The sequence below is a fragment of the Doryrhamphus excisus genome, linkage group LG4 (genome assembly GCF_037039965.1).
Source record: "Doryrhamphus excisus strain RoL-2023G ecotype Guam linkage group LG4, RoL_Dexc_Guam_v1.1, whole genome shotgun sequence".
NCBI lineage: Eukaryota > Metazoa > Chordata > Actinopteri > Syngnathiformes > Syngnathidae > Doryrhamphus > Doryrhamphus excisus.
In genome coordinates, this window is record NC_136360.1 from 6,438,869 (window position 1) to 6,466,169 (window position 27,301).

Consider the following 27,301-nt stretch of genomic DNA (forward strand, 5'->3'; position numbering starts at 1 on the left):
TGCTCTTTCCACACCACTTGTGTAATGATTAGACACTTTCGCCTGATTTAGAACACCGGGATCTAGTTTCTAGATTTATTTCATTTTTGAAACATTCTTTGGCATCGACTCACGCGAAAAGATAAAGTGACGGTGGTTCTTGGAGGACAGGCTACCTTAAATCACTGGATGACATACGACCAACGCGTATCTCCACCCATCACACCCGAGAAGTCTATTAAGAGGCGCCTCACCTACACCTCTTGTGACCGAGAGGGAGACGCCGGTGTGAGGATAGCTTTGAACCGAAAAGGAGCGACATTTTGTGGATCTATCATTGCATTTCTTTATTGATATTTTTGGAGGTGTGTCCGGTTCATGCCAAAACTGGGGGAACAGACTGGACATCGGCACACTTGCACGCGAAGCTTCACTGTTTTCGCCACAGTCATCGGTAAGCATAGATTTATATTATTTGTACATAATAATTCTTAACAAGAATTCTATGGCTTTTGTTTTTGGATGAGTCCAATAGTGCTCTACTGTGTTGTTACAGCTACAGCATACTGATTGGTGACAATAATAAAAAAGCATGTTGTGATTGTGTGGATATGTTGGCCCTTATCGACTAAATGTGACTATCTGGCTGTTACTGTAAAAAAATAAAAATAAAAAATACTGTAATTAGTAGCTGGTTGATTGAAACGATGACATTTAATTTACAGTAAATCATATTGTGCTAATATAATTCACCAGGGAGTCTTTAAATTGACAAAGGTGCATATACTGTATTTTGCATTAATTGTGTTGTGTTATATGACACAAAAACTGAGTCAACTGTTGGTTATTGTCTGTGAAAGGTTCCTTTGTGGCCACAAGGGGGCGGTGGAGGTCTTTTAAAAGGAAAAAAGTGCCCCCATTAAAAGCCAAAAACACACCAAATAAATATTTGCAGCAAAACAATGCAATGTTTTATTAAAGGATGCATTTAAATAATAGAATTCTATTTTATTCAGTTTTTAAAAATGCAATTAATTTAGATTTTTCTGTAAAAAGTATTGCTTCTTCCTGAAGAGAGATGCTCATTTGCATACAACTCAGGAATTGTTGCTGAGGTCAGTGGGAGAGGGAGGATGGCGTCAGCACTTATTTGCAGCCTTCTGGCGTACACATTTAAAGCAAACCTCACACTCCTTGATTAGAGCATATCCAAAGGTGGTCGGTCCTGGTTCATATTTATAGCCGGGAAGCCCCTCCGGGCCAACTAATGTCAACTGTAGTGAATCTATTTGTGGAACTGACCTAACAAGACATCACTTGTTTGGAGATGTGTGTGTGTGAGAGAGAGAGAGAGACAGAAAGAGATGCCTGTTGAATTGTGTTGCACAACATAAACTGGATGACAATCTTTTTTTTCACATGACGCCTCTTTGTCTGGGCAAATGTTTATTTTGATTTGCTGCCATAAATGTATTGGTATAGAAGGTAAATTAAAACAGACCTTGGATGCGCCAGGTATAACGTTAAGGGTTCCTATGGACATTTTATGCCATTGATTTTTATATGTACAAGTCATTTTGTTGTTGTGTTGCATGAGTACAGGTGACATTTGCCAGAGGATGTTCGTCTCCGGTCCTTAAATTAGTGCTACACAAAAAAGCGACACCTCATGGCAAAAAGTGACCCATTAAAAGTGACATTTATCTGAACATAAACTAATGTTAGGATTTCAATTTGGACTTCCGGCTTTCAATTTACAATTGTTTTATATGTCCACTAGATGGTGCTACTTTTTCCCATTCAAAGCATGCAGCAAAATGTCACAACTTTGAGTGTTTTCTGACTATAATAGGTGTGTGGCTTAGGTCAGGGCTACTGCTTTTTGTAACATTTACAGTAGTTTCATAGCTTATTTCAACAAAAACAAACTTAATAAGCTTGTTTTACCAGAATATGGACAAAATGCTGGTATACCCACATGCACATTTTATACAGAAACATCAACAAACAAAAAAAAAAGTGTTCATCTGCATTTTGTATTTTAGTGCAGGTTTCTCTCAGCACTATTATAGCTATTTCGACAAAAAGAAAGGAGATTTGAGCTATTTGCAACATTTAAATTGTACTTTAGGTCATTGTCTTTATGCTATTGTGTGGTAATTTGTCATTCAATAGAGGCATAATGACTAAGTGACTATAATAATATAAGTGACTATAATAATTAACCTTTGGCCAGCTATTGGTAGCTCCCGAGCTACTGGTTGGAGACCACTGACTTAGCTTGTAGCTAATTCATTGTAAAGTAATACATCACAATAGTTCGATTCCAATATATTCCAACAACCCTAGATAATGGTGTGTATAGATACAAAAACAGTGTTCCTGTGTTTTCACTTTAGCTTTGTATTTCTTATATTAAGTCAGTGAGTTTTAAAATTGCCATAATATAATAAATACATGTAATGTATATTTCAGGCTGGAGTAGTTTTAAATGTTTGACTTTTATCGTAGAAAAAGGTATGCCTCTGGGAATCTGACATTTTTCCCCTTGAATGATAATAATAATAATACTGCTACTAATAATTACTTACACCTTGAAATGTATTTTCTGTACTTTTAAATGTTGTTTAAAGTGGAAAATATTACATGTCATCTTTACAGCAGGTTTTGGAAAGCTGACATTTTGTTATGTTAGTGTCCAATGTGTGAGTGATTCAGAGGATGTCTTAAGGGTTAAAATACTGAGGCTCACATGATTTCCTTCTTCTACGTCTGGGCTGCTATTTATTATGAATGGCTTTAACTTTATCACCCTCCACGTGGGTGTACACCTCGCCCTCCTATTGGCTCACAATGTTGGCGTCCTGAATGAGCTCTCCTGTGATTGGTCCAATTGGGTGGGGAGGGGGAGGGCGTGGCTTTTTACCCTATCTTCTGGATAGTTTAATGTGACAAGGCTCATTGTCGCTTTATTGCACGGGAGCCTGCGTAGGTACGAAGCTAAGGAATATATATACATATATATACATACACATTTTTATGTGTGTGTGTATATATATATGTATATGATTTTGGAAAGGACACGCCTTCCATTGGCTGCATTTTTTGCATGCATTCACCCATCGATGTAGCATTTTGCCTTTTTGGACAAAACAAGAAACAGCCTTACAGTTGACTCTCATCTGGGGATACTTTATTTTGATCACCTCGCTCCTCTGAAATCGACCTCGCACGGACACTCGCCACGGATCGGATCGTCCCTGACTCGCCTTCCATACCATTCCCCTCTGTTTCCTCCTCCGACCACAGGTTATCGGATGGACCAGCATCCCAGCACCCGGAGCTGCACCAGCCGCGGTGCTTCGTCTTCGACGTGCGAGGCTGCCGCCCCCGCTGAGCCCTCCATGAACCTGCACATTCACTCCACCACCGGCACCCGCTTTGAGCTCTCGCTGCCCCAGGAGGAGACAGTGGACGGGTTGAAGAGAAGGCTGTCGCAGCGACTGAAAGTACCCAAAGAGAGGCTCGCCTTGCTGCACAAAGAAACGTGAGTCAGACTATTTTTGTTTCTATACATAATTTAACATTCAGTGCGGTATATAGGCATACAATGTGTGACAACATTAGGTATATAATCAAATCTGATCATGTCCAATGCTTTAGTTGGCAAAACTGAATTTGAACATTATCGATATTCAAACCTAAAAAAATGAAGTTCCAAAGTATTGTATCGATATTAATTGTCCATTTTGCTGCCGTTGAACTGCATACAAATGCAATCAACACATGTTAATGAATCCAAATTGCACTGCAAAAAGCTGCATTATTTCACTGTTTTTGTGTTATTCACTGAACACTGTGTTTATTGTTGTGGCTCTGGTTTTGGTCATTAGTCCTTATTTCATGTGTGTTCCTAATATTGTGCTCATTGAGTGTAGAATGAGGCTTGGTGGTGTTGCAATGATGCACAGGCGACAAGGCAGCGGTCACTGGGAGAGAGTATTGATGATGCATTGATTAAGCCCCCCCCCCTCCCCACCTTTATGAATAAGGAATTGCATGGTGTGACTCATACAGTGACTAACGGGGCAGATCTTACTCAGCGTAGTTGCTTGATTCTCAAACTGGGGTATAAGTGCCGCTGGTAATGCAAGTTCCAGAAAAAGTTCCAACATGAGCTAACATAATGAAAACCGAAATAAAGTAAAAATGCTCAGTTTGTGTTTGGAGAATTATATGGTCACGCAGTGGCGATTTATAGGTATTGTGTCAAGCATTGATTCTCAAACGGTGGCACGGGTACCAGTGATGGTATGTGGGGCAAAATAGTTTTGAGGTGGTGCTTGGTCCCATTGATATAGTTCATATATGACTTATGATTGATGTGTAACGTAAGCTAAATATCAGGCATGAGTTTCTGGGAGTACTACATAGCACAGTAGGGTGGCTCCACCTGGATGGGCAGTAGTGGCTTTTATCATTCAAAATGAGCTGAAACCATAAAGTTGCAGTGATACAATGACTAAATGAAGGCAAGGTTAGCACAGGTGCAAAAAACAAAAAGTGAGGGGGGCGATGGAGGTGGGGCTTTTGAGTATGCAAACAGTACTTTGTTTTCAACCCCCCTACTCCTGTTCTATTTCTATTGTAATCACTAACTAAATCACATCACCCTTTAAAACTACCCCCACCACCACCAACAGAAACACACACACACTTAACTAGACTGCAGACAAGCTAGCAAGTCCGCATTAGGGGTCTTTGTTCAACAGGGTGAGACTTGGGTAACGTCAGCTTTTTCAGTCAGATGCCTGTCGCAGGCGTTGCATGTGTATTGCATTGTCACATGCAAGGCAATGGAAAGTTAATGTGATGATTGTGTCGTAAACTAACCACCTTTTCCACAATTGTCAGAGCCTCTCTGTATACTTGCATTTGAAATATGACAGCCCGATCAGTATGCCCACCCTCCCCCGCCGGCTGTGTGTGTATGCAAGGAGAGATATTGTCAGCAAAGGCTAATTATCCTTTTTAAACCTGCAGGAGACTAAGTTCAGGCAAACTCCAGGATCTTGGCATCTCCAATGGGAGCAAGTTAACACTCGTTCCGACCGTCGAAGCAGGATTAATGGTGAGGATGCTCAACGTTTGGATTATTTCTAGCTGACTGGTTTGCGTGGTATGCAGTATCCAAAACTCTATCTCTGTCTCCTGCAGTCTCAAGCATCAAGACCCGAGCAATCAGTAATGCAAGCTTTGGAGAGTTTAACGGAAACTCAGGTAAGAATCTGGCCTTTGTTGCTTTCTTAAGGCCACACCCACACTTGGTAATTTGTGCCATGCTTGGACACACTTGACGGGCTAAAGTCTGTTTTATTTACAATTGACCAAGCGCAGAAACATGCAGGAGTGCCCAACCTGCCCAACAATATGCTACGTAGTAAATGTGATTGCATCTTTCACATGCGTACACACACGTGTATCATAGACTTTTCATGTATTTATAGTTTGCAATCCATTAATATTCAGTTAGTTCCACACCATGTAAGAAACCTTGGTCTCTGCTCTCATTGGTTGCAATGAGGTAAACAACAATTGTCTGCCATTAATGATTGTATGTGTAATTTAGCAGGCTATAACCTGCAAGGACATGTGCACTCATATTTACATTTATTTATTATGCCGGTTAGGCTCACATTTGGTTGACTCAAATTTGGTTAGCTTTCTCAACTCAAAACGAGTTATAAATGATTTGATTATTGTTTTCAAACCTGACCAAATTAGCTGCACTGAACTAGATGGAACAAATTAGAATTGGTATTAAACTGATTCAAGGAAGTAGTGTGAATGCTATATGGTTTGGTAGCTTAGTAGATGCAGAACTAAAGACAGACGAAAGGATGAGCAGGCTGCACAAGCTTCTTTTCCCTGTCTAATCTCAGCCTCTTAACCAAGCCTTGCCAGTGTGATGTGCTAAGATATAACAAAGAAACACCGTCCTAGAGCCTAGTAACATCTGCATCTGCAATAGTTTAGATATGGAAGCACTTCTACTGCTCTGCTTTCATCTCACACTCCCATGCACACACACACATGTACACACACACACGTACACACATACACATGCTCAGGCAAGTTTCCAGGAAGTGTGCTTGGGCCACATGCCTCACTCACTCATAAACCCAGCGCCGGCTCATCAGATGACAGCCTTCTCGCTCTTGCGTTAACTCGTGGCTTCCTGAAAGCCCGAGTGGTGGGCCGACATCCTGCACTTACAGTGAAACCGCTATACAGCGGACTCTGCCGAAAATGCCTGTGTGCCTTTTAGCCGCGGTCGCGTATGACTCACCAAACGCGGCGGATCGATGGCTTGGAGCGAGGTTGGACGCACACAGAGACAGAAGCGTGACGTAGGAAACACTCGCATCAACTTCCTTTTCTGCAGATTGCATAACCATGCAATGCACACAGACTCATCAGTGTTTCACTTACCGAGTGAGTAGTAGATGGTGAGGCTGATTTTGTAATGAGACACTACATGCGTCACCATTTTTACCCTGAAATTGCAAAAACTGTTGTCTTAAGTCATCTTAACGCACACATTTTGGGCCTTAATATGGAAACCTTTGTGGTTTAAGGTGTAGGTTTGGAAAATATGTAGTAAACTGTAGTAAGTCAAATTAAAATTTAAATCCATATACTGTACACTGCTGCACGGTGTAAGAGTGTTTAGCACACAGACACACCGCTACGAGATCTTGGTTCGATTCCCTGCTCGGACAGAGTTAGCATTTTCTCCCCGTGCATGCGTGGGTTTTCTCCGGGTACTCCGAGTGCTGTACCTTTATAGCACACTGAAAAAGTCATTGTCGTCATACAGTATGTGTAGGTGTTGTATGTATGTACGTATGTATTAGTGGATGGGAGCTTGTACTTTTGAGCAGTAGCCTATCAACCGTGGCATCTTTTTGCAGAGCTGTCATCAGTTACTGTCAGGTGATGCATCATCGTAGACTAGACTGTATGCTCACCCTTGTCTTTATTTTTCTTCTTTGATGCATTAGCGGTCATGCATGCAAGTATTTTCGGGAATTTCTTATGCTACATTACTGCCATGCTCAGCTTCATTGCAAAACCAATAACAATAGCACAGTGAGAGGGGGGTCAGTTGAGTCATAGTGATAGTTGGGTAACAGGTTACATACAATAAAGGCATTCAGCTGCATTAGTAGAGTTTTTTATCCAAAGGAATTGATTCCACTTTATAATTCATGAAGCGCAACGGCACGATTATAGATCGCTGCAAGATTTGATTGGAAAATAGAAAAGCTTTTGCTCATTTGACCCCCCCTCTTACACCACACCACCACCCTTTTCCTCTTCTCCTTTAACGCCGGCGCTATCAAAAATCAATCAATGCACTTAGCTCTTAAAAGTGCCTGACACGATAGCTGATATCACCATATCTCCCCAAAATAGCCTAAGGGGGGAAATGTATGTATGTGTGTGTTTTGTGTTGGCGCAGAGATGGCGGTTGTTAGCTATGTTAGCCAGAGAAGCTCGCCTGTATGAATCCCCCCCAAACTTTGTATAACCTCCCACTGCCCACATAGAGTATACTATAATATTAGCATTGTAGCCATGCTATGTGTTATCATCAGGTAAGTGTTTGGCATGGATATGTATGTACCGTATGTACATGCATATAAGAATATCGTGGAGAGGGCTTGCGTTATTTGTTAAAGTACCCAACTAAATAAAACTGAAATAAACTAAAAACACTCTGGTACCAAAGAAAATATAAAACACATAGCGCTACCCCATCAATTAAAAGCATATTGACTGAGATTAAAATCATCTGCCACCTCACAGCTAACCATCCCGCCCAACCCCGCCATCAAAACCCCATCATTAACTGTATACGGTTAGTGTGTGTACATCTTACAGATATGTATTCTGGCAAGAGTGCAGAACTAAAAGGATATACAGTATTTATAAGAGGATTGGTCTTGATTGTACAGCAAAAGCAGTATTTTGGGGTTGGACGTTTGTTGGCAGTCTCTCCCACCTATTGATCTTGACATTTGACAGAAAGAGAAGGATTATGTGTCCCTCTGAACACTGGGGACTATTTGCTCATTGATGCACATTGATGAATAAAACCCAACCAGGCAATGCGGGCAGGCATCACCGCCCCCAACTGCCCTTCCCCCGCATGCAGCCTCTTTGTCTTGAAGCACACACCAACCAAGCCGGACCAACTGACAACGTTTGCACCCCCTGCACCATCCACTTTCATCTTCCACTGGCGTCAGCTATACCCACCTTGAATCGATGCCTCTGCCTCGGCTTAAGCAAGCCTCAGCGGGCTGTGGATTGACAAATTTTGCCATGAACGCTAACAGATTGCTTTCGGGAGGAGGCCATGTTTTTTTTTTTTTTTTGGTGGGGGGCATTTTTGCCAGCATCCCTAAGGAGTACGCTGTTACATAGCTGACCTACTTTCCCCTCTCACATTTGCTAGCGCCTCTTGTCCCTCATTCTTCTGCACTTCCTCCTCCACAGGGATCATTACCATTGTGTCTGGGAAAATCTGTGAATAGGCACCTTTTTGGGGTCACCCTTACACCCCTTTGTTTATGAAAGCTGTTAAGGCATGAGTGCACATATTGAGCCAAAAGAATATTAGCTCGTCATTATAGAAAGATTGTGCAGTTCTTTGCAAGGCGTCATTAATGTTTCTCATTTCGGTCATGCACCTCGTCTGGATGCTAGCAAATCGTCAGCATTGACACTACTGGAAATCATTATAATTGGATTAAGGAGATAGAAGAGGGCCAGTGCCACTCAATGCAATTGAATGCTTTTTATATGCATGTGCATTTTTAAAAGTTCTTTTGGAATGGTAATTTGCCTTGTTTTTGTTACCTAAAGGATTGAAATTGATAAAAGAAATGGTGACGAGACCCGCTGCTCATGTAAATAGCGTTAATAAGATGATCACATAGTGTTTTTGCACCTGTGTAATCCCCACCCTTTGTGATGTATAAATGCACAGTAGGAGAAAAGGAGTAGGTGGGCAAGGGGTGTAAGGCATGTTTGCATGGGGGTGGGGATTTCATTATTCATTCATTGTGTGTATGTATATTTTTTTAATGCCTTTTCTCCGGTGGCAAGTGGAGAACAATTTCTCCATCTATGAGTCGTGACCACTATTGTTTTGTAATTCCCTCCTCTGCGACATTGACCTTTTATGATTCAAGTAGCAAGCATCGTGACCAAAAATGGGGGGGGGGGGGGGGGGGTACCAGAGACGGGAATATCACGAGTGTGATGGTCACTACCAAGTCTAATGAGATCAATTAGGCTTATTGTGTGGGTGTCAAAAGACTCGGGCTAATACACAATTTATTTATGAAGTGCAATGAGGAGTTTCCCTCAAGGTTCTCTGCACATTTACACTTACAGCACTTTATATTTTAATGCCTGAATGATTTCTGTCTTGTATTTTCACACTTGGTTCGGTTAAAGTGAACTCCAGTCTGTTTGCTCTGCTAGTACGGTTTGTTTGGTCATGTGTGAATGCCGTTTAGGAACAAACAACTTTTTTTGGTGAAGTCTTGACTTTTTCTATTTATATTCTCTTCATTACATCTCAGATGATAGAATGCCAGCTAGTATAAATTCTGCCATGGAAACAGTCTTACACGTATGATTCGGAAGACTTCATGTTGTTTTGGAGATGTAACTTTTGTCAAACAATGTATGCCGCCAATTGAGTATACAGTAATATAGTAATCGTAACAGCAATCCCTCGTTTATCATGGTTAATTGGTTCCAGACCATGGTAAGTGACTTTCTACAAAGTAGGATTCCTTCTTTTTAAATGTCATGTTTCTGTAGTTAGAGAATTAAAAAAACCTTAGTGTGATTTTTTTTCAGGAGTTAGGTAGTAATCCTTTAATGTGGTTATGTGCGTAAGACAGGTTTTTAACTAACTATGTCATTCTGGGTTGTTGTTTATACCACAAGGCTGTTTTGCAAACTAGAATCAGATCTCGTGGTAGAGAACATGACTAGACTTCTAGTCCACTGCACATGGGTCTTCAGAGTTTAGTCTGGGCATGTGCTTAATGCGTCACGCAACAACAACAATGACCGAACACTTTTTGTACCACTTTAGTACCATTTGTGTGCTGCAAAAACTGAACTCTAAGCAAGGTTAAACATCAGATATCAGCCTTTTACTTTCCAAAAAGGGGGCTTTTGGTATGAACAATAAACAAAAATGTCAACCTTTTCCGCAGTTTTTTGTTAAAAACTGGTCTTCTGCTCTTAATATTTGGCATAAATGCCAGAACCTTGACACTCATGCGCTACTACGCAGCTCACGACATCCCGTCAAGGCTCAGTAGTCAGGCCTTTACCCACTACTGTTGGATATTTTGCCACCATTGACTCATAAAGTCAATTTGCTTGCTTAAGTTAAAATGTTTTGCAAACTGTCTGACTCACAAAAAGGGTCTCACATTGCACACACACACACACACACACACACACACACACACACACACACACACACACTGCAACCTTTTTCTTTAGATAAAGTCTGATTTGTAAGGAGGTGAAATAACGGGCCGTATGCCAACTACTGTAATCTAGACTGCGGTTGAATGATAAACCATGCAGTTAATCTTCAGGTGTGGAGCAGCTTGAGGAGTCGAGAGAGCGGAACACCTGAAATGTGAAATGGGGCCCTTGTTTCCTGAGGGATGGGAGGATGATAGAGCCTGCCAGCGGCCAGATTGGCGAGAGCGATCGTGTAGCAACAAGCCTCTTCCAGACGGACGAATGGGGGAAACAAGGGGATGGGGGTGTCTGTTAAGAGTGTGTGTACTAGAAATGTAGGAGGGGGGGTTCTGGAGTGCTGTCGACCTGGCTGGCTAGTGAATGATTCCCCAGAGGTCTCTCAGCTCGCAGCTCAGCTCCAGTCCAAACATGCCTGTCTGCTCTCAGGAGCCCCAGCCAAGAGAGGCGATGCGGCCGAGGCTAGCAATGACGTCAGGACAAACATCAGATAGCGCTTTCTGGAACATCACAGGCAAACAAAAGAGAGCTTCTAGGCATGTCTGAAACCCCCCTCCCCCCTACTGGTGCTCCTCTTAGGACACTTGAGTTCCAAACCTTTTAAAAAAATATGTAGTGGTTTCTTTTGAGAGACTCAAGAGTAGGAGAGTAGCGAGGGAGGCAACTGTGCTATGCAAAGAGACACACGATTAGCCGGGTAGTGGTATTTTGTTTAGTGGGAGGCTTTGGTTGCCATGCAGGGATGGATGGTGGGGGAAGAGTGTGATGATAAGGGGCAGCGAGAAGAGGAGGGAGGAGGGAAGATGGTAAGAGAAGGGGGGATTGCAGGCAGTGGGGGCAGGGTGTCATGGAGTATTGGTGGTAGTAGTGATGAAATATTCAGTGAGGATGCGCCTCTGGCTCCTTCTCTCTTTTTTTTTTTCTTTCGACATCTCTGGCTGACAGTTTTATTTATTGGGGTCCCTGTGGTTCAAGGAACTCATTTGCAGTCGTTCTTCCTCTGCACACTAAGCGAAGTACGGCAGCAGAGATAAGCAAGAGTGGGGGGAAAAAGAGAGAGGGGGGAGATAGAGGGAGCTGACATTCATGAACAACTGAGCAGCTTTGTGCCAGAGAAAAGAGGATAGAGGCTTGGAGGGGTGGGACAGGAGGGTGGAGAGAGGGAAGCCTCACAAGGGAGGATGGAGGAAGGGTAGAGCTGTCTCTTGCAGTCGTGTTCTAGTTCGGATGAAGCCGCTCACCTGTCGAAATACCTGAAATCACGGTGGAAATACTTATTTTTGTCCAGCAAGACACTTGCTATGCTATATACATTTGCTACAGTCATTAGTCATGTTGGAGGTCTCTTTAAACAGGGATTATTTTCACAGTTTGTTTTACTTATTGTGATGAAAACACAATTTTATCATCAGAAAAAAATCAATAATGAACTAGCTTTTTGTTTTTTTAAATAAATTGGTTTGTAAGATCAACAACTTTACAACCTAATGTAATGAGAACTGGGAGAAATGTAATTATACACAATCTGGATTTGATCTGCTTGAAAGCTGCTTTGTATTATGGCTTCTCACACTGCATACAAATGTTTGAATGTGGCTTCTCTTGAGAGTAACTCAGTATCTTGGATCGTCGTATATGACAACTACCTTGAAGAAGTTGCACTCATATAAACCAAGTGTCACTGTTCTTATCTAACATCCATCTGTGATAGAACAAGGGATTGTTATACAGTATAAATCCACACAGCATTAGTTGAGAGACTTCTCACGAGGGTTCCACCCAATCTCCCAGCCTCCCTCTAACTAAACACAGAGCTTTGACACCCTCCCTCAGGGTTTTTGGGGGGCTAGCAAACACTGCACCTTGTCTCTCGGGTCACCCAGGCTTCCTTTTAATGTCCCTCCCAAGATCTTTCTGATGTGAAGCGCCCAACCCTGCTTCACACCCAGCCTGGGGCCTGCTGGGTTTGTCGTCTTTACCACAACCGTGTAATCACAGGGCGGGGTGTGGATTGTATCAACAACAGACTGATAGGCCACGTTTGCACTCCCCAAAGTGCTGAGTTTCTTATTCTGTGTCTTGCTTTTTTAAATAGCTGCCTTCCTTCTGTATTTATTTACAATAGATGTTGAAATTAGATCATCTTTGTGCCTTCATCTGCTTCTCTTCCTCTTATTTTGTTGCACGCCCATGTCGATACCGATGTGCAAAGGTCACCCTGGCAATAGGGAGGCGACGGTCGATAGAGAAATAAATAAGCAGCTGAGAAGGGAGAGTGATTGAGGGCTGAGCTCCTTGATTCAAAGGTTTAAATACCCTGTCGAAAAAGTCTTGAGAAAGTGAGAAATTCATCTGTTGTACATTACAAATACATCAAATATCTGAAATTACAATAAAAAAATGCTTATTTTGATTGACACAAATGTCACAAATTAATGTGTCTACCGACCCCCCCCCCCTTACCAAGCTGCACTGTTGTGATAGTAATGTTGAAACTCCTTTAGACAGAGGTGTCACTTTGTATTTGCTGGTGCTAACTTTGTGTCCCCAAGGAAGCTTAGTGTGACCCCTGAGTGACTCACACTGCCTTGTGTACACATGATATAGAAATGCAGCAGAGTAGCGTGCACGCAGAGATGGGGACAACAAAACTCTTGTTGTTTAGTGAGAATCCTCCACCCAAGTTGTGACAAGTCCAGTGTCTCATTCTTGTGTGTCCAGTGAAACCTCCTCATCCCTCCCACTTCACACACCCATTTAGTTCTTGTTGCTCCAAAAATGGGCATCCCTTCCATATCCGCTGAAGACAATCGTCCATTCTGTGTGTGTATGAGGCGGGCGGGGTGTGTTTCCTGGACGCTGGGGTGATTTTTTTAGGCGTAAAGCCAATGGAAGGGTGGCTTTTGTCCCCCTTGGACTGAATGACACTGCTGACTAAGAGCAAGCCCAAGGACGGTGGGAGGCGAGTGAGAGTGGGCTCTGTTGTGTGTGTTGTCCAATAGTGGGCTTCATGCAGCTGATGTAAATAGCCCAGTTTTACAGAATGCTGATTGATTGCACGATGGGCCTAATGCGGATTGCGTCTGTGTCTCCATGAGTAGGAGGTCAAAGCTCTGTTGTTTGCTCTTCAACGGCTGTCCACTGTTCATTTAAAGAGGAGGAAGTCAAAGCGCGGGGGAGCTTCACTGACTTCCTCTGCAAGTGAAGTTGTTAGCATGAGCGTTCTAAAGGTACTTTTGCGTCTTCCTCGCTAGGCAGGTACAAGCAGGTATCATTTATCATCTTTCTTGGGTTCCAAGTGTGCTATAAAGTGAGTAAAATAAAGCCTCAGTTCAGCTTCACAGGCTCCCTTGCTGCCTTCGTCCTCACAAGTAAAATTTTGCTAGTTTTTTACTTTTTTTTACATTGTAAGATATTTTCCTTCATTTCATTGCACAATATGTGTGTACTTTCAACTTTTGCCAATAGAAACACATTGGTAGTGACTACATAACAGGTACTATTTCTATAGTCAGTCATGCTGAACTGATACTCCATAGATGATGTAAACTACTGGCTGCTTATTGATTGAGTATCTTGGTTATTGTAACATTTTAGGATACACAACCAAAATTGACAAAAGTAATCACAAACGCAAACATTAGAGTACTCTGTTGTTGTTGCCTTAGCTTCACAGTCTGTGCTTTGCTGCAGCCGTTTGTTTTCTTACTGCCTTCATTCTCCTCTAGTGTAAAAATGGTCTCTTTTGTTATTGCAAGATACAAAATTAGTGTGTACTACTCTGAAAAGTGTTGTAATGTAGCCCTGCAGTCAAAACTGGGTCTCTGGTTTGCTTTATATGGCTAATCAAATCTTTTCTCCACCTCCAGGTCAGTGACTTCCTGTCCGGCCGCTCCCCCCTCACCCTGGCACTGCGAGTAGGCGATCACATGATGTTCGTCCAGCTCCAGTTAGCGGCGCAGCAGTCGGGTGGGCCACAGCTCCAGCACAGGCACCTTATCACGCGGGGAAACTCGGACACAGCGGCGAGCCAGCCCACAGGACAGCTGTGCGCCCCCCTCCCACAGTCCACCCATCACCTCCACCCTCATCATCCACACTCCACTCCCTCATCCTCGAGCACCTTCCCCCTTCCCTCGACACACCACCAGCAGCTACCCCCCATGTACCACCAGTCTCCCTCCTCCTCCTCCACTCCACACTGCAGCACCGCCACCCCTCCGCCGCCTCCCTCCCACTCCCCGCGCCAGGCGCATGCTTTCCGCTCTCCTCCCCATCACCTTCATCATCATCACCACCACTATCACCAGCCTTCTTCAGGCCAGCCCAGCCACGATGTCGGCCGAGCCAGCCCTGTAGCCCCTGTTTTGTGCCCTGAGGTAAGTCCTGCTTTTTATTGTTGAGTGCTACAAGTTGCATCCGTCAAACAAATATTTATTCATATATGTTATCAGAATTACGGTCTTCCCTACGTTGTTTTTGCCTTTGAAAGTGCACAGCGGGCCAAACTAAATCCTCTGGCAGACTGTATACTGTATATGGCTCCGGGTGCCATAGGTTTCTCACCACTTGTTTACATATAAAAGCCAGTTAGATCACACCAAAACGCCGGCTTCATTCAAAGAAATGGCCCCAAGATGCAACACAAGTTGATTGTTTACTGTTGAAACAGTTGCTGTGTCAACAGCACTGGAAATACAGGTCTGGATTAGGAGTGATGTAAAGGGCAAATGTCTCTCTTTCTCTCTCATTAGCCTTTACAAGCTTGATGCACACACATAGGAACACCCCCCCACAGAATTACATTCTCAAATGTCAAATTAGTTGCTTGGGGTTGCTAAGTTTAGTCCGGTCCACATTTATGGTAACTCCATAGCTTGTCATTTTTGGGGCATAGGGTGACACTCCTATCTTATTTCTTCCACTGTAGTTCTTGCAAACCTTTGACGTAAATGTCACTTACAAGGTCCAAAATGGCGTTAAACGTTCATTTATATCTACATACAGTATGTATGTGTGTTTGTATGTATGTATATATTTGTATACAGTGTCTCACAAAAGCTAGTTTTACAACTTTATATCTTCATCAGGGACGATTATACAAATTATGATATACATCAGAGTAATCAGTGTGCAGCTTAAGTCAAAACAGCCAACAAGTGAGTACTGTGACGATTGTGTCTTGCCTACATCAAACGTGGAGGTAGTGTCACGGTCTGGGGTTGCACGAGTGCTCCCTGCACTGGGGAGCTGCAGTTCTTTGAAGGACACGTGAATTCCAACACGTGCATTCTTAGAAACTGGGCTGTACAACTTTGACTACATGATTAAAGATCACAAGTGCCTTGGTGAGGAAGCTTAAGGAGATGGAATAGCCAAGTATACATATCTCTTCCAGACCGGAACTCAATAGAGCACCTGGGGCATCCACCTTTACAGTGAATTCCATGCAAAAGAGAATGAAGGAATTGCTAGATAACAGTGGTGCTGACACTAAATATTGACACTTTCTACATGTTTACTGTGAGGTGGACCCAATTGTGTTCCCAGCTATTTCGGCAATAATGGCTGTGATGAATCACTTTCAGTAAATGTATACTGTTGTAGCCTGATTCTAAAGTATATCCAAGTTTAATATGTACAGTATAGAATTGTCCGTTGAGAAGATGTAAGAAAACCTGTCTCAAATCTCAAACCTGTTTTATGCATGCTGATTAACTCACTTCCAATTTTCCCAGGCTACCTGCAGCACCAACAGCCCCACTACTGGCACCAGCTCATCGGCACGCTCCCGTAAACCTGGCGCCATCATTGAGAGCTTTGTTAACCACGCTCCCGGAGTCTTTTCAGGGACCTTTTCAGGTGCGATTTACTGCGACAGCTGCTGCTGCTGCTATAAACATACACTTTGAGATCCAGCCGCTCGAGTTGTGCTTTATTTAGCTTTCTCTCCCTTTCATCCTTCTCAGGCACTTTGCACCCAAACTGTCAGGACAGCAGCGGGCGTCCCAGACGGGATATAGGTACCATCCTTCAGATCCTCAACGACCTCCTGAGTGCCACGCGCCACTACCAGGGCATGCCCCCATCCCTCACCCAGCTCCGCTACCAAACCCAGTGTGGCACACCCAACTCGCCGTCCCCGTCCCCGCCGCCATCTTCGCCCCCAGTCGCCGGCATGACGGGTCTCTCTGCCAAAGCTACCTCGGTACCCGCTGGCAGCCCCGCGGCGACGCTTCATCCGCTGGTGCAGTGCCAGAGCCAGATCCGCATGTGCAAGCCACCTGGTGAGTGACTCTGATAAACTTACAAATACACTGATTCACATCCTTTTGTCACGCTTGTAACCTAAAGAAAGAAGTGAAGTCAAATTAAACAACCACAGCGGTTACTGCAGTATCTTGTGTTGAGGCAGATGATGGCAAGTTGAGTTGCTTGCAACACAAGCTTCTCCAGACCTGTTCTGTCAGGCGTCACTTGTCACGCAGCATTGTTTATGTGCACCGAGGAGATAGGTTTACCCCTTCAACCCCAGAGGCTAGGCTATGTTTAGACTAGATTAGGCCTCTTAAAGATGACGGAGGCTAGTTGGGACTGAATATATCCACGCCTGAGGGCTGGGCTGGTAGTGGTTTACTGGTGCTGCTGAAGTTCAGATGACTTTTTGCCACTGGATTGCAAGTCTTAAAATGCTAATGAATTTTGTCTTACATATTGTCATTTCTTGGCGACCAGTCCAGGGTGTACCCCGCCTCTTGCCCAAAGTAAGCGGGGATAGGCTCCAGCAACCCCCGCGACCCTCGTGAGGAAAAAGCGGTAGAAAATGAATGAATGAATGAATTGTCATTTCTTTATGCTTTTTGCTGTCATTTTATCACTGGCCCATGTAGTATTCGCATTTGAGCTCCGATAATCCAAACCACAGCAAAGGTCACTTGCAAGTGGACCAAGACCCATCTCTCAAGTGGTCTTGGTGCATCAAATGGTCACAGTCACACTTGACCAAACATTTTGTTTTTCCTGAAAGAAACATGAACTAAAAGACACAATGTTGTCTTCTCGTGGCCTCCTTCCGTCTTGTGGAGGATACTTGATGACATACTAGCAGAGTCTCGAGGTGTCATTGAGTCATGTTGAATGTTTGAAGAGAATAGAGGTTCATTTATAGTAGCTGACTTGCATCCCCTTCTTTGTCACCCCCTTGTGCCTTTTCAAGTGTCCCCTGAACAGTTGGAACAACACAATCTTATTTTCATAACTTAGGGAGGACCTTTCTCTCACTCCCACCCTCACGCTTGCTCTGTCTCTACATCTGCACTGCACTCAGCAACCCACACTATCCCTCCCCGTCATCCCTCTTCCCCCCATCCAAAAACAGCCTCGTCTGTTAAATCCATCTGTCCGTCTTCCTCCCATTCAGCCTCCCGTCCGTCTTTTTCCATGTCTGTGTTGTGCATCAATACTGTACATTCTCTGTGTTCAGTTGGCCTTTAAATAGATTTATTCGGCAGGGGGGGCATTGTTAAAACCACAACACTAAACCTCCATTCATCATCTGGGTGTTAAATCTGGGTGTTCAACAGCCAACCCAAAAAGAATTTCTTGCCCTCTGTTTATAGTCCTCGGTCCAACTTCCTCATCTCAACTAAACAAGTCCACTGAGACAACAAAGAACGCTGGTCTCATTGTGGACATTTCCGCCTGATGTTCTAAGGAAGCCCATGGCAAAGGGCGTACTCAGATTAGGCCAATCATACTCGGCGAGCGTATGTGCACTCATCTGCGCCCAAGCACGACACACTTCCTGCCCTCTGTCACGATTGAAAGTGATGGGCTAGGGCACGGCACACACACGTCATAGCTGTCAAGTCTCCTGTTTTCACCAACACAACTACCATATTTTGCTCTTCCTGGCGCCTCCCTGTTTAAGTTCATTTAAAATGTATTATTTACTGTCAACAGCGTGACAGAGAGGGATGGACATGAAGATGGAGAAGGCATCCCTGCCAAAAAACATTATTACAGAAAATAGGATGTTGTTAGACAACAGCACAGTTTGTGCTTTATTTTCATGTAATATCAACCATTCTGGTCCAGCCTACTCCTTCCCAGAAAGTCCTAAAGAATGCAAAGTACTTTCAATGTTAGTGCAGACCTGCCAACATGTACACATTTATAGTACTCAACGTGCATTTTCCCTGTTTCAGTTTCAAGTCCTGTCTATAAAGTCCAGATAAATAAAAAGATCTGATCAGTTTCTCTCGTATTTCAAATCGGGGTGGCGTGAAAACATTTCTGTCCCTTGAAGGGTGGCATGACAGAAAATACTTGAGACCCGTGAGTGCAGCCTAAGTGCTCCTGGACAACCTTATCAGCCGACACCTGATGAAGGATATACGGGGACTTAACACTGAGGCTTAACTCTACTTTGCAGAGGCCTTCCTCCATTCAAAGCCACTAACCAGTGAATATGTGTACATGCACTTATACTTGAGACAGCCTCTTGAAAATGTCACATAGCTTGGCCGTCTCCAGAGAGCCTTTACCCTTTTCTACTGCAAGTTCATGTGCAAAAGAGTAAAGGGGGAACAGACGGTGGGTAAGACAAGCGTAAATAAAAAAGCTTGACACACTCGGGCTGCCTGGTTAAAAGCTTGGTTTTGAATGGTACTGCTGAGTTTGAGGATTTTTCATCTCTGGACTCAGGCTTGATTGTTAGATAAATTCCATTACTGAGAAGGGTGGACCTCCCTCTAGCCCCTCCCTTCCCCCCAGTTGAAACCATTGTGTAGGGGACAGGGGCTGCATAGAGGACACCAGGCTGGGCCATTGTGGGGCAGAGGAAAGGGAGGGCTGTGGGATTATAGGGGCTGCCTTTTAGTCCTCCTCCCACTGCAGCTGCCTTAGTTCAACACAGAATAAGCTCTTGTTCCCTCCCGCCTTCCGGATCACTTCACCCCCTGGCCCCCACTCGTCCCCTTTAGATTTGTCAGGTCACGTTAGCGTCCTTGGCAAACCAAACGAGAAGGGTAGGGTGAGGTAGAATTTAAACCCTTGCCGCCACCCGTTATCCGCTGCTAAGGCTTTTCTCACACGTGCAGCCCCTGTTGGTGACACAGTAACAGCGCTATCGAGCGAAAAGCCAGTCAAGCACATCAGGTGCCCTTTCATTGTCGACAAGGAGAGCGAGGGAGAATGCAAATGAAGTCTTAAAAGTCATTGAAGAGCGTGTGTCCCTGCAGGGTTGTCAGCGCCCTTTCACTGGCTGTCACAACGCTCATTTTTAGCCACCAGTTTGATCGGCAGTCAGTCCGATTTGGCTGGTTATAGCTGTTTGATGGCGCCGGGCTACTTTGTTTTTCCCAGGTGGCTGCACAGAATGTCACGTTAAAGTCATTCCTTCGATTGTTTCTGAATGTGAAATCATGGTCAGTAGTTTTAATGATTTTGGTAACTAATGCACATGCCCACTGAAGTTCAATGAAAGGCAAGTGGACTTCTTTGTTGTTAAAGTGCCTTTGGTGGATGACTGAGAACCTACAGCCACGTTAATGCTTGGTCCCTCCTCATTATGTCCCCATTGTCTGCCTCACTGTTGACAGAAAAGGGGCAAACATGATTCATTTGGAAGTTCCCAAATCTACATGATGTAATGATGGAAAAGCCTCCATTTTCATGGACACATGATACCACCTCCGCCTTTAACTGCACATTTTAAATAAAACTCCACCAACATGACAACTATCCTCCAGTCATCTCCAAATGTGTTTGCTTTTCTTCAGCAAATATTCGAGCTTGGCATGATGTTGCTGACAAATGTGACTGTAATGTTAGCACTTTGTGTTCTCCTGTCCCATTCTTCTGTGTGACGTAAGACATCTTCTGTTACTTTGGATGTGCAGAGTTACGGTGTGCAGTCGTCTCTCGACACATCGCGGTACGAATTTCACAACTTCACTCTATCACGCTTTTTGAAAACTATATGAATTAATTAGGCTGCACGGTGGAGAAGTTGTTTGCGTGCAAGCCACACAGCTGTGGGTTCGATTCCCAGCTCGGCCATATTTGTGTGGCGTTTGAATGTTCTCTCTCTGCGTGCGTGAGTTTTCGCCGGGTACTCCAGTTTCCGCCCACATTCCAAAAACATAAATGTTCGGTTAATTGGCAACTCCAAATTGTCCATAGGTATGAATGTGAGTGTGAATGGTTGTTTGTCTATTGGCTGGCGACCAGTCCAGGGGTGTACCCCGCCTGTCGCCTGAAGACAGCTGGGATAGGTTCCAGCACGGCCGTGACCCTCTTGAGTATAAGTGGTAGAAAATGAATGAATAATCATCATATAATCAAAATCATGATAATAACACAAGCTACTGTTGCGACTGAAGCATTAATGTGGATTAGGTGCCCAATAGTGCTTCTTCTGGACAAACACAGCTCATTAGCATTAAACCTACAGACCCACTGCTTACTATAAGCAAATAAATTGTCCAAATTCCAGAATCGAGGCTAGATTTCGGCCATCACACTGTTGTGGGACCTTATTTAAAATTGTTGAAACATAGTACCATATGTGACTTGTAAATTGTTAATTGTATTTAGTACAATAATTGGCATGTTTGTGAATATTTTACAAGTACAAAAATAAAATCTTTGCGCCATTAATAATAAAAGCAGCACCTCCCTCCATGTTGTGTCCTGTACACTCTACCCTCACCGCCCATTTCTCTTACCCCTCCTCCTACCCGTGGTCTTGTTGCTGGGTTGGGCTGAAAGGCAAGGAAAGCTGACTGACACATCGATTATTCATACATCACCTCCTTTCTTTGCGCTCAGCCTCCCTGGCTTGCACGGGGCCTAGAAAGTAGAAGCAAACAATTGTTTATCTTATCTTCCATTCACTTCCTGTGAGTCCTAACCATTTTTCTTTCTGTCTCTGGGTCCTCCAAGGTTATTGTGCTAACGTCAGAACTCTACAGTGAGGCTCCGGGCCAGCCTCCCTGCCTGCATGCGTGTATGAGTTGTATGCGCATGGTCTGTCCCTCTCAGCCAGCACTAATAATAGCCCTACTGTCATAAACATAGACTGGAGATCCCTGTGGCCAGCTGTGTCCGGCCCAGCCGCCCAGGGCTCCGGTAGTGACGCTGATGAATGACCACGCGCACACACACACACACACACACACTCATTTTGGTGTCGCTCCAAGCACATTCCCAAAGCACTTGCCAAGCTAAAAAGGCCTTAGACCTCCTACTGCACCATCAAACTGTTTTGTAGGATACACTCACACTGGGCTTGGTGCAATTCCTATTTCTTCTCCTGTCCCCTGCTGTCCTGTACTCACACTGCAATGTGTCTAATTTATTTCTATGATGCAAGGTGGCAGTTATCATTAATTATTGGTGGGAAGCAAGCACATTAATTATATGACTCCAGGCCCACTCACTTCTTCCAAGCATACTGGAGCCAGAGAAGTGGACAGAGCTTGAAAATGGATCAGAGTACTCGCACCATACAAACAAACCAGCCTTTAGGTGTCAAGTGTGCCCAAGCATAGTGTAGTGTAGTGTGAGTGCACCCTGGAACATAGACACGCGCTCAATAGAAGTGAGGATGTTTTGTTGATTGGGTGTGCAAGGTGTGCCATATTAACACACAATGGATAAGGGTGGTGGTTCTGGACCGTAGAGGGAACAAAGCCTTGCTGCAGTGTGTAAGGATTGAGCTGAGGCAATGGAACAATGACCCAAATCTAGAAGACCCCTCCTACCATTAAGGACACCCTTGTTGGTACACGTCCTTGCTGATGTCTATCATACAACAATGCCTAACATTAACAGTGGTTTGCATTTCTAGGAAGGGATAAGGAAAGGGAGGGAAAGATAATTAAAGCCCCACATCATTCCGATAGGGGTGGTGGGGGCAGAGCAAGGAGGGCGCAATCGATTGGGGAAAACTGCCACCTACAGCCTATTCTTTACCCTCCGCCCTCTCCCTCAGTCCTTTCCTCCACTCGCCCCTGGGGGAGGAATTCCTTAACCCCTGCCTTCCATCCTCCTCCTCTATGCAGTCCCCTTCTTCCCACTGCCCCAACGGTGGCTCTTGGGAGGAGGGGTGAAATGAAGACGGGAGGGGTGGGGGGGGGTGTTGGGTCAATGAGCTGAGAATAGGAAGCCATAAAGGATGGAAAAAATAGACGAAAAACCCAATCTCCCCCTGTCTCTCCTTTCCTCTCCGTGTACAATTTCCATTCGCTTGCATTTTCTATTGAAAGCCAATAGCGTTGTCCTGGGCTCAGAGATGGATGGCTGCACTAGAGCTAAGGTTTAATCAATAGGTCTTTTTAATTTGCCATCGATCCACTTTAAAAGCTACTGCTGCTGTGTGCATGTGTGTATGTGTTTATACGTGCAAATACGTGAGGGGCTCCAATGCGTATCAGAGCCTTTGTGCACGTACTAGTAGAGAGGGCCCGCTCGCCTTTATCGACATTGGAGGCTTTTATTTCATTATTTCATTCCCAGACAGATACTAATGGAGCTGGCCAATAGATTGTGGTTGCACTGCCTTCCTGCCTTCTGAGCCCTGAATTTAAGAAGAAATGGAATCAACTCCAAATTGGCAGCTGTAAATATGGCGTTTGCAGTACTGTATAGTACCTCTCCAACCCTACCTAAGGGGTCCCATAGAAGAACACATAGCAACATATAACAGAAATTGTTTTCATTGTTTGTAGATGACATTGTGATTTGTGAGTGAGAGCAGGGAAAGGGTGGAGGAGATGCTAGAAGAATGGAGGTTTGTCCTGGAAAGGAGCGGAATAAAGATTAGCCGCAGCAAGACAGAGTATATGTGTGTGAATGAGAGATGAGTGAGGTTACAGAGAGAAGAGACACAGAAGGTGGAGAATTTTAAGTACTTTGGGCCAACAGTTCAGAACAATGGAGATTGTGAAAAGCAGGCCAAGAAGCTTGTGCAGGCAGGAGAAAAGTGTCAGGCGGGATGTGTGATAGAAGAGTTTCAGCTAAAATGAAAGGAAAGGTATACAAAACTGTGGTGAGACCAGCCATGTTGTTTGGTCTAGAGACAGTGCCACTGAGGAAAAGACAGGAAGCAGAACTGGAAGTAGCAGAGATGAGGATGCTGAGGTTGTCATTTGGAGTGACCAGGATGGATAGGATCAGGAAGGAGTACATCAGAGGGACATTACATGTTAGAGGCCTTGGAGATAAAGTCAGAGAGGCCAGACTGAGATGGTTGGGACATGTCCAGAGGAGAGATAGTGAATATATTGGTAGAAGGATGCTGCGTTTAGAGCTGCCAGGTAGACTAAAGAGGAGGTTTATGGATGTAGTGAAGGAGGACATGAGGGTAGTTGGTGTGAGAGAAGACAGGGTTGGATGGAGGAGATTGATTTGCTGTGGCGACCCATAAGAAAGAGGAAGACGTTTACATTCATTCATAATAATTAACTATTTCACTAAATCACTATTTCAAATTATAAATGTTCAGAGTGAGGTTATAGTTTTGTATATGACAATACACTACAATATTTTGTTTTTTTAACATTACAGGTTCATAATAAAAAAGTCACAAGTAGTACCATTGGTACCCAAACAGATCCCTTTCTTAAAAACGCTACAAAAATCCTATATATATATATATATTTATATATATTTCCCACTTTCCCACAAGTTTATAACATAAAATCATTCCCATTTTGACTCAGTTGCGTGTATTGACTGACGTTGTCCTCCCCCTCCCCCGTCCAGGTGACCGCGTCCGTCAGACAGAGAATCGCGCCACCCGCTGTAAGGTGGAGCGCCTGCAGCTGCTGATGCAGCAGAAGCGACTGCGCAGGAAGGCTCGTCGGGACCAGCGCGGCCCTTACCAGTGGCTGCCCAACCGCAAGGCAGGACGCAGCAACAGCAACAGCAGCATGTCCAGCGAGGGCTCCCTGGACCTGGACTTTGACGACTCCGTGTGGAAGCCCGACGTTAAGGCTGACTTGAAGTCCGAGTTCGTCATGGCCTGAGAGGGAAGGGTTGAATTTCCAAATGAGGATATATGTGGCAGGATTGCGCATTGATGATGGACGATGAACCACTCGCCATTTGTAGACTTAAATCCTTGACTGGACTTTGTCTTATGCTTGGACTGGAATAGGACTTCTCTCATAAGGTCTCACGATACCTTCACTTTGAGCATATAGCGGAACTCCCTGGGTGGTGTTGGTGGTGGTATTTTTACTTTTTGTGTTTATGTGTGTGATGAAGCGCACTCTGGACAAGGACGAAGAGCTCCATGCTGGACTTTCAAGCAGGACACAAGCACCAGATGCCTCAGTGTTCTCCTCACAAAACCCCGACAAACTTTATCGGATTATTTGCGACGGGCATTCTCACAAACTCACCAAGCAGCAGCAGCAGCAGCAGCAGCAGCAGCAGCAGTCTGGTTCTGACCTGTTACAGGGTGGTTAAACTTCTTTTTGTCGTTGTTATTGTTGTTGTTGATGTTGTTGCTGTTGTTGTTTCTTTTTGTTTGAAAACTTACTATTTTATAAAAGAATACAAATGTAGCATTGTTCACCAAGCATTCAGGTTTTCATATAGAACAGTTCAATGTGGATTTTGCACATGACCTTTGGATTTTTTAAGTATGTGCAAAAAGGAGGCGGAGCCTAATATGGACATATTGATTGACCTCAGCGACATAGGGTGGGGTTTCCCAAACTTTTCCAGCCATAATTACAAAAATGTATCATATATAGATGTATACTATTACACTTTTTCCCCCCATTTGACAATAATAACCTGGTACATGTTGAACACAGGAAGTGAACAAATGATCGGGAACTGTTGAGGCATGGAGACGGGATGGAACTAAATCTCCTTTTCGGTCATGTTGAGTTGTGTCAACGGAATTCCTAATCAATATATTGCCATGTACCGTCAATAAACATGATAATGAAAAGATGAAATCAAAAAGTGAAAATTTGCAACTTGATAAAAAATTGACTCAATTTGGGTCCCTTAAGTTTGGAAAACCCTGTTAATAGTATAGATGATTAACAGAAAGTGCTTTAGTGGGGGATTTTACAAAACAAATATTACATTTAATATGAGAAAATAAAATCTATTTTTATTTATATTCTGCTGTTTTCCAAAAGCAGCTATCATTATGATTAACATTCATTGATGATGCGTGGCTCCTGAATCTTACTGGCTCATAGATTGTGTACATACATGTGACAATTGGCAAAGATTTATTATTATTAGGGTGTGTGATGACGTAGGGTGTAAATCGAGTTGGAATACTCTGCCCCCCCAATAGATTTTTGTCACCAATTCAACCCTCCTACCAATGACGATATGACTTGTGATCAGTTACCCAGTGCCTCCACCAGGACAATGCATGAACATATCAGGTTCGGCCTTTTCACAGTTTTTTGCTGCTACACACTTTAAAAAATGACAGGAAAAAAACAAATAATAGCGGGGAAGAGTGTTCTTTGCATGTTTATCTAGGATGGAATCGAGAAAAAGAGGGGGGGACGTGCATGAATTTCTGAAGAAAATTGAAAAAAAAACAATGCTGCTGTTTGTCGGTAAGGTTTTTGTCATTTTTATTTTTATGTGTGTGTTGGGTGGATTTAAAAAAACATGACAGATGAAGTTAAGAACATTCCTGTTGTTGAACTTCTTCATCCTCTCAAAGGCTATCCCACCTAGGAACTGTTAAGACGCACTGGCAGGGACTTGGAAAAAAAATGTCAGATTTTGTGGCCGACCCGCCAACGATTGCACTCCCAAGAGATTGCAGTGAGAGATTACTTTTTTTTTTGGGTGAACTTTTTTTTTTAAGTGGCCTTACCTTTCATGGAAAAAATGGGGATAAAAGGGGGTGTTTTTTGTTTTTCTGTGTCAGTTTGTCATCAAGGCACCATTTTTTTTGTCAGGGGGCATCTGTTGTTTTAGTGCTTTCTAGCTGGTGGAGTCTCTATTATGTCAAGGCTTCTGTGCCTTAAAATGTTGCCCTCACTGTGTCAGGTTTCTTTCCGTTCATTCAAAAAATTTCCTCAAATATCATCCCGATTTCCCTGGCCTCACTCTTCTCCCTCATGGCTGCAAAAAAAAAAAAAAAAAACGGTCTTGTGAGGACGACATGCACTTCCTTCCCCGCCCCCAACATAATGAAAAAGGACAATTGACCTGGACCCTTTTTGTCAAATTCTATTTATTTCTTTTTATATATGTATCAGCTATACTCTGTGTGCCTCATGTCTGTGAAATTGACACAAAAAGAGAGAGAGCATTACAGAGAAGACACATGATCACAAGTTGTTTTAAGTTCATTCTTGTAGCTAACTATTGATACTGAACCGGATTCAAGAATACAATTTTACCAATGTTCTAGCTCTAGACCGGTGTAGCACATGTGTGACTGTATTAATTTATGAAACCAAAATGGTAACTGTGAATTATGTATTTTCTTTGTGGCATTTTTTTTTCTTAAATCGAGGGGGGCAGAAATAAGAAGAGGCAGCAGCTCTTTGCTTGTGTCTGGATTTTTTTAATTTTTTTGGTGGAAATACAACAGAAACAAAACAGGAAAAAAAAGAAAATATATACGAATATATTTTTTTCTTAAGCAATACATTTCAGTGTGACTTGTGATAGAACATTTTCTTTTTTTAGGTAATAAATAAATAAAAACAGAGCCAAAATGAGAACACAA

At 43.5% G+C, this 27,301-nt stretch overlaps 1 protein-coding gene across 2 annotated transcripts; it reads left to right on the plus strand.

Annotated features, from left to right (window-relative positions):
• midn (midnolin) lies at positions 1-27,301 on the plus strand. 2 transcript variants are annotated; one of them, XM_058073141.2, is made up of 9 exons: positions 1-265; positions 345-433; positions 3,289-3,526; positions 5,023-5,110; positions 5,197-5,259; positions 14,436-14,945; positions 16,305-16,428; positions 16,536-16,853; positions 24,337-27,301. In XM_058073141.2, exons 2-9 carry the CDS (start codon positions 358-360, stop codon positions 24,597-24,599), a joined length of 1,680 nt encoding a protein of 559 aa, XP_057929124.2. In that variant the 5' UTR covers positions 1-265; positions 345-357; the 3' UTR covers positions 24,600-27,301. The 2 variants fall into 2 exon arrangements, with proteins under 2 accessions (XP_057929124.2, XP_078646174.1); XM_078790048.1 differs by having other exon boundaries at positions 23-433.

Excerpts from the sequence above, each read along its gene's own strand:
- midn (XM_058073141.2), top strand. The coding sequence starts at position 358 with ATGCCAAAACTGGGGGAACAGACTGGACATCGGCACACTTGCACGCGA. Across the intron at positions 434-3,288 it reads TGTTTTCGCCACAGTCATCG|GTTATCGGATGGACCAGCAT; the intron begins GTAAGCATAGAT and ends CTCCGACCACAG. Across the intron at positions 14,946-16,304 it reads CCCCTGTTTTGTGCCCTGAG|GCTACCTGCAGCACCAACAG; the intron begins GTAAGTCCTGCT and ends CAATTTTCCCAG.